Below are 13,575 nucleotides of genomic sequence, written 5' to 3' on the forward strand. Positions count from 1 at the left end.
AGTAAGTCAGTTTTGCCTGATTCAACATAGAAAGTCAAGGAAAGCGGATGTAGAATTTTAATAAATAACTGTTATTTTCTCGATCATTTCATGTTAAGTGTTTTTTCTGTTATAATTACAATTGTTTTTTTCTTATCAGATGTCGACATCCGGGTTGTCAAAAAGCTTTTTCGCAACTCAGCAACTTGCAATCACACTCCAGGTGCCACCAAACAGACAAACCCTACAAGTGCAACTCCTGCTACAAGTGCTTTAGCGACGAACCATCGTTATTGGAACATATACCAAAGCATAAGGAGAGCAAACATCTGAAAACGCACATTTGTCAGTATTGCGGAAAAAGCTACACACAGGAAACGTACCTGCAGAAGCACATGCAAAAACATGCGGAGAGAACCGACAAGCGACCTCCAATTGGGCCAGGATTAGGTAAGAAGCAAGAATGCTTATTAAAGCTAATAATTGTTAAATATTTTGATATATGTATATATAACATTTGTTTACATTTTAATTATGCCATAAAAACGTAATTTTGAATGCTATAGTCTTAACTATTTACGAAGTTTTGTTAAATATTAATAAATTTATATGGTCCAAAAATATAAACAAAGATACTTTTTGAGAAAACAAATATTTCATCTTTTAAAATATTAGTGTGGACATTATGCGGTCGGCTGATTCTAAATTTGCAAGAAACTTTTTAATTCATATAATTTCGACTACACAAAAAGCATCAAAATCTGCAAAAAACTGGCAGTGTAAGATGATTTTCATGAATCAGGAACATCTCTGTATAATTTAATTTAATAATTTACATGCTGTTTAACTTGACTTAAATACTGAGTTTTTAATGACCCATTAACAGTTTAAACTACTTTATTAACAGAAAATTACATATTTTGTCTATTTTTACTAGGTTTTGTTTTTTTATGCGTCAGAACTAAAAAAATCCGCATGTTCTTGATATTCTTCTGCAACATTCACCATGCATTTGAAAGAAATTTGAGTAATCGTAGGTTCTGTAGCTTTGAGTGACGGCAATATTTGATGCCACACTAAGCTGTGAGTGAATAAGTTTAGACAATAAGTAAACTTTCCCATTTAAAAAGTAGTTTTAAAAGCATACGAAAATGGTATAGTTAAATCACTATTGCTCAAAACGATTTAAAGCTTAAGCAGAAAAAAAATCAAAGAGATCTAGTTGAACATTTATTTATGTAGTGTAGTATTGGGTCGAATACATTTTATTTACATTAAGACCAACAGTTTTAAAAATGGTTTGCAAATCCCGAGCTTCCCATCTCAAAAATTGAAGATAAATATATAGTGTTTCATAGACATACCGATAACTTCTAGGCTTCCTAAAGGCSCTCAAGACACCCATTTCTTGCGTTATGTTCATTCGTTCATATACATTCGAAACTTTTTTGAAGATACAGAGTAAAGTTTACAATAATCTTGTTTTTTTGTTAATAGGTAGRTACTTATTGAACTTTGTACAATTCTCTCTTTGTACAACCTACAAACTAGGCACCTTCCGGATCTATTACAAATATTCCTATTTATTAAATTGATTATCTATTAGACTCATACGTTTTTCGTCTCAAACGAAATTTGGCACAAGAAATTCTCAAAAGGAAAGAACATTGTCTGTGCCGTGATCAAAATTTTAATAAAAACAATTAATTTGTTATTCAATAAACCAACCAGTCGCGCCCTGATTGTGTCTCTGAAAACTATATCAATAGCATTGATCCAAAATATGCTGTTAGAATAAGACTATGATCGAAATGCATTTAATATCAATAAACAACAAATATAACAAAAAAATGACACATTATTAAAACACAAAGTAAAACGATTTTTAATCGTTGCTTTTACTACCTTCAGTGAAACTTTAGGAATCAGCTTTTCAGCTGTGATCGCCTTCACCTTTTTCACACTTTCATTTTCATGGACAACTTTCTCCTACTTCAAAAGCGCTTCCTTCCACATTCTCAATAATATCAAGTTGCTTGTAATAAATAGAGGTGTGCGAAACCGGTTCCAAAATGCAGTTCCAAAAGTAACATGTTCCTTTTTAATTTTTTATTAAAAAAACAGAAACAAAACATGGGTCATAAGTAACTACTTAAAGAAAAAAAATAGATAATAAAATCGAATCGTTTAAATAAAATATACACTCTGCATGCGAAAATGTTAAAAAAGCGAATTTTCTTTTAAAAATTTATTAACATTTAAGAATACTTTTTTTGTGTATGCTTTCTAGTAATTCTTTGCTCGTTTATGATAGCACTAATATACCTGTGTTTCTTGTTAATGAAACAAGTTTGTCATTGAATAGAAATTGAATAAACTTCTTCTTGTCTATCTTTTAACTGAATTTCCTTTGATTGATGGGGCACTACCGGTTTTTTAATAGCATTTGAATTATTTACACGTGTTATTAAGTCAACAATAACATTAAATAATCTACTTTAACAGTAACATTTATAGACTAAAAATGCTGAATTATATCATCAACGCAACTACACAATATTTCGCTGATCTGACCGATTATGGTTACTGGAGAACTGAACTGTAATTCTTATAGACGAAAAGTTAGAAACACAAACATCAGCGCAACGCGCAACTAAACATATTTTCTGTTGACAAATGGTTACTGAAACTGCTGCAACTGCATAGAACGGTGCCGCATCTGTTTATGAGACGGTTCCAAAAAAACCGTTTAAATTAGCAAAGTATAACGGCAGTTACAGGTTACACGTCTGGAGCACTGTTACTTTAGCGGTTACGTTAAACATCCCTAGTAGTAAAAGACGCACCGGAGATTTACCATACAATTTTACTCGAGTTTATAGTCGCCTCAATAATAATAAACATTATGCATGCTCAACGCGAATACACATTTGATGCGCAAGAGCACAATTTAAAACGAAAAACAACAAAAATCCAATGTAAAGTTGACATTTTTCATTTCAAAACCAAAGTTCAACCTGCACCTTTATTTGGATTCTAAATAATATTTTGGAGAACAAAAAATTAAAAAAATTGGTATGTAGGTACTCTCATAAAAATAAAAATAAATCAAATCAAATAAATCCGTTTTTTTTTCCAGGGTTAAATCATCGAGGATTGGATCATCCGTACTGGCCGAAGGTATCCCCTGATAGCGCAGAAAACATGCACGACTATCCTACGGATATACCGCGTGGACTTCTAGAGCAAAATGAAGACCTAGTGATCATCAGGCAGCAGTTAAGTGGACAAAATGCATCAGCGCCGCCCGGGCCTGGTGCCAACTTGGGCAACTCATACGACACCTCCATATCCAAGAGTAATACAAATTCCGCATTTACTCCCATCAACTCAATGTCAGGCCACTTAAACCACTTAAATCATCAACTAGCACCCAATAGACCATACCTATACGATCCTCTTCCATTCGGCAAGCAGAATAGCCTGGACATTCCTAAAAGCCAACCTAGTAACGGGTTTCCCAATCAGCTCATTTCTCTACATCAAATCAGGAACTATCAACCAAATTCAAGCTTAATGGAACATTCCATATTAGGAGGCTTGAAGGATAAATAAATATTAGAGACTATTTAGTTTAGTTAGGGTAAATGTCCGAGTTTTTGAGGGGTGAAGTTGCATATGCTGTTGATCTCACATTATCTAGATTAGTTTTGTAATCTAATGAGAAAATAACAGGAATTTTTCTGCGATGCGTTTATTTTTTACTTTTCTTGTTGCTATGTTTACTTACGCACACTATTTGTGTAGGGTACAAATATTTAAGTTTAGTATTGATGCAATTTAAGGTTCGTTTATCTGCTGCGACCATTCCAAATACATCTGTATATTTCAATTCCATTTAAATCGAAAATATTTTTCGATGATTTTTTTTAAATCGAAGAGTTTCCTTCCGTTGTTGTGTTGTAACATCAATTTTCTCACGCTGCATGAACTAGTTAATTATGCCATTTACTTTTATTCAAAGGTTGATTCTGACGAGCGACTGCCAACTATAATTAAAATTAAATTCTCGCAAATATTAGATTAATTGGAGACTTGACATTGGTAGAGTTAATGTTTTTTACTTTATATAAACGTGCGCCAGTGAGGTGATTTTATCTATATGGGGAGAAAACAAGTTTTCTTATTAAAGGAAGCGGTTTTTAGTATTAAATAAAAATTATCATCTTTAATCTTTAATAATCACTAATAATAATGTTTGAATTTTATTACATGTATTGTTTTTAAAAACTAAAAGATACACTCACAATATTAATTAATCAGCAAACCATTTGTTATAGCAAATATATATTTAAAACTACGTTATACTTTTATTTGGCAATGTTATTATTTGAATAACATTTATTTGGAAATATCAGAGAATATGCGGGGTCCCTATCTTATATGTGTGAATTGATGAGGAATTAGTAATTGGAATGTTCATTCAAATCATCGAATTCAAATCGGTTTTAATACTTTTTTCATAATTCTGTTAATGTCTTTAAGGCTTCAATGCGAAAAAACATACAAAAGCATGTTTTTTCTTGCTATATCTGTTTTATCCGGATTTGTTATTTTATATATTCTCTATTTGTGTTCATCGTAATACATTTTATACGACTCTTGGTAACTCGGTTGAAAAGCACATTCAAAAAAATTAAAAACCCACATTTAAAAAGATGCTCCCACCTTAATTTCTATATTTCTCAGAAAGACACTACATTTTTAGAATTTGAAAAAATTCTAAATCAAACAAACTACATAACAAAACAACGGTAAAAAACAATCTAAGAAAATAAATAAGAAATCAAAACTTAGCCCTTGAAGCCTTGAAAACTAAACCCTTAATGCTTAACATTCCGTTGATTCATTATTCATCTTAATTTGTCATCAATTTGCAATACCTTTGCCCGGTGTTCGTAAAACATCCCGTCACGCTGTGTACATTGCTGGTTACACTGGTACGCTGGTTTCAAAATTCTAAAACTCACTTACTTTTTTAATATAAATAGTTGTTATTTGATCGACTATTTTTCAACAAATGTATTTTCTGGTTTCCTGTGTCTGGTATAGGTAATAACTAAGAAATGTTTGCTTATGCCATAAATTTCACAATTTCAAGATTGAATTGAAATGTATGACTGGGAAAAGACAATGCTCATTCCCTTTTAAGGGGTTAGTTTAAAGTAAGCCAATTAGATGGCTGATGGATGGTGAAAATAGTATTATAAAATGTGACAACGAACATTGTAATTTTATATTTTTTAAGCTAATGATTATGTTTTGCGCCCTCTCAAAAACTTGAAAAGAAAGGCAATATGTAAAATTGTTAATTCCATTATAAGAAGGTTAGTGTCGATGAAACTGTGCATAAGAGGTATATAAAGACATGTGAATACAGATTACAGATTCAGTTAAGGTTGTACATACTTTTATTATTAGTTAATTTGCAATTATTATAATTTTAAAGGCAGACATTGGGAGGAAAGAATGTATATTTTAGTTTACCAGGGTTTATAGTTCATTTAACGATATAATTAGAAGGTATTACAAATGTTTGCCTTTAAAATTCTCGAATAGCTCAACTATTAAATAATTTATTACGCGAAGGTATAATGTACTCATAATAAACGTTTTTTTCCAAAATCACTCAGCTCAGTTATTCTTGGTTGGAAGTTGGTTTTCCTTATCGTTTCGGGTAACAGAATAGTAAACTTTGAGTTTCATGTTTTTTTTTTTTTAGTTTTTGGTGCAAATATTAATAGTATTAGTCCATTTGAAGTAATTCACGAAATATATGTATGTATCTCATCTCTGTATTGTTGTGCATTATTGTAGCGTTATATCGAGCATTGCGCACATTATTTTAACGTTATCCCTTCACTCTTTTGCCCAGATTTAATGACATGGGTATGTGATAATTAAAAAGCCTGTTTGCTCATGATACGATGTTAATGTCTGCGATTTACTTCAAATTTAAATATCTCATAAATATTTAAAAAATCACTAAAATTTTTGCATTCAATATTTGGGTCTACATCTTCCTCTTGAACTATTAGTCAGCGAATAATTACAAGTAAAACCGCTTACATAATTGAAACTACTAATAGCAAACTCTGAGATGAATATACTTGACCATATTATAACTTCATATAAATACATTATGAGATATTTCGATTAAATTGAAAAAGCGGCATGAAAAAAGGGAATATGTCTATCCTTAAAAGACAACCAGTCGTTAAAATTATTGTTATAGTATACGTTTAACAGCTGTATACGGGAAATGTTAAAAGTTTTCATTTGCTGAAGTGTTACTGTTACGTTAATATTGCTGCAAGAGCGGAAAATTTGGGTTAGCCTATAAGTATGAGAGCCAAGCATTAACGAGTTAAGTTTATATTTGAACGGCGTTTTTGTACCATATACTTTCCTTGTATGATAAGCTTGTGATGTAACTTTAAAAATGCGTCATTATTTATGAAAAAAATTATTGGGTTTTGTTACTTATCATTAAATAAAAATTACTTTTTCATTTATACCTATTAGCTATTGTTTTATTTTTGTTTCCTAAGTTCCGAGTGACTTTTCTGTTCATTTCACACCATATTTGTATCTGTGATATTTTTTCGTACTGAAATATGGTAAATAGTCAATTTGTACATAAAGTTTCAAATTTTTAAGGAACGTAGTTAAGATATTTGAAGAAGGACCCATTTAAATCTAACTGAACATAAAATATATTGTTATTCTATGTCTATAATAAACATCTATTATTAAGGTAACAGGAAAATATAACTAAGTGTCGTCGTACTGTATCACCTATGAACATTATTTTTCTGAACATTTTTGGACACAACGAATTTTTTTTCATACTCATTTTTTTCTACACTTATATAGTTCGTCCTTACATTAGATTTTCTGAGCACACGTATAGAAATAATATTTCGAGTTATTGGTGTATTTGAAATTTAATGTTATAGTATGTTTACTGAATGTAAGAAATAAATAAACGGAAAGAGTTTCAGCCTTTTATTGCGTTACATAAATGCAATAATATGTGAAGCCAATGCACGTTAACTTCACATGTTCGCATACGACACTTCTTACTAAACTTGGTTAAACTTAGAAATTTAAAGAATCTAGATACAAATGTCCCTCTATGGAGTCTAAAGACGTACGAAGCCAGTGGAAAGGCTACTGGATTAAAGATCTTCGATTATCCCTAGAACAAATCATCATGACTATGTTAAAAACCACATATCTAGTTTCCAATCGGATCTCCGTGATAACAAATTAGCTCAAAATTAACACAAGCAATCTATATTTGAGAATGCAACGACTACAAAATTTACATTTTAGGAATTAGCTAAACAAGGTCGAAGCCCAGCCAAGTCCCTACAGATTTAGATATAGGTAGGTAGTGTTCAGGTTGTAGGAGCGCACTTTGCGGCAATTCTCGGGCGCCCTTTTTCGGTGTAAAAAATGAAGAATTTGAACTTCCGGCTTAGCACCCGAGCATACTGAATTGTATAGCGAGCATGTGGTTTCTTAAGTACATGGTTATTGTTTTGTTTTGTTGGCAAAGCGTGGTACAGCAATGGTTTACACTCAAAAACTCATTTCGCTCGGCATTTGGTCAACTTTCTCTATCATTGATAACTGTGTGATAAAGTGTCATGGTGCGAAATGAAATACCGCCGTAAAAACAACCCTGGGAAACATCTGAATTTACCCTCCCCCCAGGTCAACGAGACTAAATGGGTGCAGAGGAGTCTCCCTATATAAACCCAAAAACAGACAGCCAAAACCGCTGGTCGCATTCGATCGTCAGCTCTTAACCGATGAACATCGAACAACCCAACCGCAAGGTTATAGACAAATCTCATTGGAGCACTCCTAACTTTTCGAAACGGGTATCGCGGCTTTTAACAACCGCGGCGTCCGCAACGAAAAACCCTGGTGTTTTCAAACATAAACTTGCGCTCTTTTCTAAAGAACAAGCCAGCGTCTCCTTCGAGACACAGGCACTTCCGCCATCTCAAGGCTCAAAGCCTCAGTGCAGAGATCGTGAAATTAACCCGGTACTTAATTAAAAATGAGTGAGCCTCAAGCTCAGAGTTCCACCCGGTGTAAGTGTGAGTGGAAGTGCGATCATGAAAGAGTCTGGTAAGCCAAAAATACTCGCCCCTCCCAAATCCAAGCACGAATTCCGATCCAAATCCCAATCCGCAGACAACAAAGCCCTTCGGCTTCGCGTTTCAAAGCAGGATGAGCGTATCCAGACCCTAACAAGCTAGATAAAAGAGCTAACCTGCCAGCTCAAACTCTTCACCTCGTGCTCCACCAAAACTCCCGAACAACCCTCCCTATAAGCCCCAACTCAGCAATTAGCGAAAAACTTAAAGTCGCGGACTTTCCTGCCCTCAAACGCACAGCCCCCTAAATCTTACCAAAACTTCTAACACTGCTCTACACCAGTACATGGAGCAGAGAGCAGCCGCCCCCCAAAGTCAGGCCTCATCCAGAAGAATGTCTCCGAATGGACAAAAGCCCGTTCTCTATTAGTGAAAAACAATTACCAATTTTCTATCCCAAAGAAAGTCATTCTAGGGATCCAAATTCACCCCAAAATGACCGATAACCACCGTGCCATCAGGAGCGGATCCAGCTTTCGAGTCAGGAGGGGGTCAAGTAGTACAAATCAACAAAATCTTTTGTTGTCTATGAAATTACAAAAATTATCGTTAGTCATTATAAACCCAGCACAAGGAGGGGGGGTCATGACCCCCCCTGGATCCGCCTTTACGTGCCATCACAAAGCTCTTCACCCGTGAAAAAATTGAGTTCCATACTCACACCCTTTTCGAGGACAAAAACTGATTGCAATAATTAAGGGCCTTCATATGGAAATGTTATTAAGCGAAGTCCAAACTGAACTTGAAGAGCTAGACTTCACCCCTACTGAAATTGAATTCTTCCCAATGGGTAATCTGATATCATTAATGTTGAACCAATAATAAATAGATTGAGACATAGAAAAAGACATTGAAAAGGCTACTCTGTGAGAAACACTCACCCATTAACATTATTTTCAATGTTTAATAAATAATAGGCCAGGTTGGGCAATGCCTACTCACAAAGGGGCGTCACATGGCCCGCAAAATGAAAAATTATTAATAATTTTTATTTTTATTATAATTGATTTCTGGAAAATATATTTTAAAATTGGTGCCAGTGTAAAATAATAAATATTAATTCGTAAATGAAAAGGAAGAAACGATACACTAATAGTCTAAATGAAGCTGTAAGCGAGTTTTATTGAATTACGTGCTAAAGATGCAGCCTCGATCGAAAACACTGAAATTTCGAGGAAATTTCATTAACAAACTGCAGATCACAATGCTGCCGTGATGGCAGGTCACACGTCTGGCGTTCATCAAAGAACAATGAAAAAAATCATAAAGCATTAATTGTAAATTGTGATAATCATTCAATGAATTTTGAAGGAGTCTCTGCAGCTAAGCATTTTTTCAGCATCCAATCGTTGTGAATGTTTTGGAATAATTGAAAACAAATATCTCTTTTCTCACGTTCAACGTTACGATGGCAATTATTAAAAAATGATTTAACAAAAACTGTCAAACGTGAATCTGAAACACGAGCGCCAGAATATATATAAGTGGTTAGCGTTTACCTTTTCTTACCTATATTTTTTGTCTAACTTTAAAGCCTAGCTTGAGCCTATAACTTTATTTATTTTACGTTTTATTTATACTTTTTGCCAGGATATCTACATACAGGGTGGTTTTTTAGTGTTTTTTAGGTGGCTATGGAACTCAATAAATAAGTGTCAAAATTTGATGATACCAAAAAAACCACCCTGTATATTATATGGCCTGTTGCTTCGAAATTTTAAGCTGTTCTTTGTCTTTGGCACAGCATTTGTTCCATCTATGCAGTGGAGTAGTGGACGAACTAAATTTAAATTTATACAGGCGTTATTTACCTAGTCTGGACATGTCTCAATATTTGTTTTGTCACAGCATACTCTATCAATAAAATCTCGATAAAAATTTGCCGAAGTCTAATTTAGTTTTCACATCATGGAATCATGGAATGCCTAGTAAAATTACAACATATAACGCACAATCATTCAAAAGTAATCTGATACAAGATCTTTGCAAAACTTATCAGATCGAATTACATTTGACTACACCTTACAATCCAAATTCAAACTCTCCAATTTTTTCGATTTTATTCGACTCTAAAATAAAGTCTTATTGCCCTTAGGAATAATCATGGTTCCAGAACCATTCCAGAATTAGTCGATATCGCTATTCTGAATTACAACAGCATTCATTCGTCTCATGACTACAACCCTTTCACTTTCACTTTCAAACTTTCAAAGAATTTTATGAACATCTTAACTTGAAACTAAACGCAAAAAAGGCAAACATTCTTTCAAAATTAAACGAAAAACTATGTTGAGGTGCTCGTCTTTTAAGAAGTAAATTACAGATTTATTGCTTTTTATATTTTTTTATTATAGAAAGCTTCTAACTTATAATTATACGCGGTAAATAGACTAGTCTCATTCACTCTGCAAACTATCTAACCTAAACTACACACTTCTAATCGGAATCACTATTACCTGCTGTAGCTGTTGTCTCAATGTTGGCAATGCTCTCAGGTAAAATGTCTTGTATACCATATTTTTTTACCGTTTAATTCAAAGCATAGTTTTTCGAACTTTTACTATTGGGTGTATGCAGTCTATATTTGGGATTGATTTGTTGCATACATTGCAAAAATAGCTTTTCTGGCAATTAATGTCTCCAATGCTCCAAAACTTTTATGAATTTCATCCCGCGCTTCTTCAGAAAAAAGATCTCTGCATTGTAGCCTGCAATTCTCATTGAAAGGCAATCCAACTTTACGAGCAACAACTGCTTTTTTTGGATATTAACATATTCTAATCTGTTATTTCTTCTCTTTTTAGCGACCGATCTTTCCCATTTATCAGGACTTTGTAAGTGTTTTCTAGTCAAATTAGTATCGGAATCATTGTCCTGGTTATTAACATCTTCAGCGACAGCTTCTGCATCATTCAGTTTCCGGTAGGTTAACTTCTGCATTGGATTCTAAAGAATCGCTCTCAAAATGGTAGGTAGAAAAGTTGTCAGGCGAACATCGATGCCAATAGAATGCTTACTGTAAGTATCTGAAGAAGGTGCATTCTGTTGAGATAAATTCTGATCTTGTGCCTGTACAAGATTCCCAGAGTAGCATCAATAGTATTTGCCGTAAGGGTATTTATCTCCCCAGCAAACTCATTTGCAATATTATCTCCAACTTGGACGATGTTCTGGGTATCCACATTTAAGAACTCTAGTTATCCCTGCAAATTATCTGCCAAAGAAGTCTCCACAACTTGACCATGGTTGATAATAATGTGCTCTTATATATATWATTAATATCAAGAAAATGCTATACTCTTTACCAACTCTAKCCAATTCCAATTSACAATCATATCACAATTCTCGAAAACCCTTATTCGCTGAAATCTACAAGCGAGTCATTCAATGTAAAGAACAAATGCAAATAAATTGAWGACATTTKCTTATGYGAACAATCTTCTTTAATCTCAAATRAACYTKGTRTTGCAAAAAACCCTCAATTTGACTGACCATTGTCTAATGTCGCCAATTGAATTAAAAAAATCAACAATTGCCCAATTTAAAGACAACTCCATCTTAATAATTCCAACAAAAMSCGAKTCAACTTCCTTTCAATGYCCAACCSAAAACTCGATCGGAAYAATCAAATCACCATCATTGCTAATTCYAAAACAATGTGTGACCAAAGTCAAAGAATTRACTTTTCAACCTCAACATSTAAACAAAATTAACCTGCGGTTGAAACTTCCCAAACTCAATATTAAAGATGATTTAAAAGAAAAAATAAAACGTTTAAAAATAAATTAAATTAATTTGGATCTAAGTAATGTTCGAAAATTAACTCATGAGTTAAGGTTAGTTTGACTTAGTGAGTACAAGCATATCCATAACAAGTTTTGTATTCTTTTTACAAACTGCTTGTTGGGTATTTATTTTATTAAGTTTTGTAATATTTATAATAATGATTATTGTCATATTGATTTTATACTATTATTTTACGAAACCAAGAAACAAACTTAAGGAGGGAGGAATTGTATGACCATTTATGGTGACTTATATTTTTTTATATCCATGTACGGTGCTGAGTATAGAATGCATACTCAGCAGTAGACTAATCATATAAATAGGAAGCCCATGGAAATTGTAATTAGTCATTAAGTATTGTTCATCCTGGGTATACCTACACGCTTGTAATTKCTGTTAATAAAACTTTTTAATAGCAGAAGTTGSCGTAAAGAAAATAAAATTGTACAAACCAATATTTATYATGGGCCAAAATAACAGGTGAYAAAAAATCACAGATACTTGAATCAGGTACGAGTTTGGAACAGGCACACATGGAACCTGTGACTAAAAATTACTGGTTTGTGTTACCCTTTCTGTTAACTGAAGCTAACAGAAATATTCTCGAAATTAAAGTTTCTTGTGTAAGACGTAAGTAAACAATGAAACCAATATATTCTACACGACCACCCGCACGTGCACAGAAGCCGAGCAGAGAAAGTTTGATGTATACCTACGGTAGCGACATGCGAACATGCAAAGCTATTGAAGATGGGACCGCCCGCCGTTTCTAAAGGGACGATTTTCATGGACAAAGGCTGACCTAAATTTCGATTGTCTTAGTCAAGGGCTTTGTTCTAACGCAGTTCAAATTTAGTCAAGTTCAACGAGAACTTGTCCAAAGCCAAATAGAAGATCTAACCCGCCAGCTCAAACTCTTCATCACGTTCTCCATCAAAACCCCTGAACAACGCCTCCTGCAAGCCCCAACTCAGCCCTTAGCGGAAGAAATGGAAGTAGAGGACTCCCCTGCCCTTAAACCCACAGCCCCAATCAATCGTTCAATCCTCCTCAATCTTCCCAAAACCTCAAACGCCGCGCTGCACCATTACTTGTTGGAAAAAGCCGCCGCCCCGCGTCAGGCCTCATCCAGTGCCACTTTGGCCCAAGCTTCTGGCCCTACTTCGTCATTCCGGTAGTCATCAGGAATGTCTCAGAGTGGACGGAAACCCGTACACTGCTTCTCCAACACAACTGCTAATTTTCAATCCCTTAAAAAGTCCACCTAGGGATCCAAATCCACCCCAAATCAATTGATGACCATAGAGCCATCACCAAACTTCTCTCGAAGGAGAAAATTTTGTTTTATACTCACACTCTCCAGGAAGACAAGAAATTAATAGTTATCGTCAAGGGTTTATTTTTTAACCAACATGGTTAAAATGCTCTTGCCTAAGGAGCAACCCAAAATTGTTGAGGTCAATTACCTCCTAAACTTGGCGGTAGTCCTTGAGCCCCAAAGACACTCTTCGGTCAGCAACATAAGGCACATTTTTTTACAAACTTCTTGTTGGGTATTTCGCCTCAAAAATTTTTG

General features: G+C 34.0%; 1 protein-coding gene across 1 annotated transcript in view; it reads left to right on the forward strand.

Moving 5' to 3' along the window:
• Positions 1-3,730, forward strand: part of LOC109537787 (zinc finger protein rotund) — a 145,578-nt gene extending 141,848 nt beyond the window's left edge. Inside the window, exons 6-7 of the mRNA XM_048665729.1 lie at positions 140-429; positions 3,119-3,730. Coding sequence (XP_048521686.1) covers positions 140-429; positions 3,119-3,594 — 766 coding nt within the window. The 3' untranslated portion in view covers positions 3,595-3,730. The remainder of the gene's footprint in view (positions 1-139; positions 430-3,118) is intronic.
• The last annotated feature ends 9,845 nt before the right edge of the window (positions 3,731-13,575 follow it).

Source organism: Dendroctonus ponderosae, unplaced genomic scaffold, assembly GCF_020466585.1.
Source record: "Dendroctonus ponderosae isolate FM_Combo_2020 unplaced genomic scaffold, Dpon_F_20191213v2 Dpon_F_20191213_4, whole genome shotgun sequence".
NCBI classification, from domain to species: Eukaryota; Metazoa; Arthropoda; class Insecta; order Coleoptera; family Curculionidae; genus Dendroctonus; species Dendroctonus ponderosae.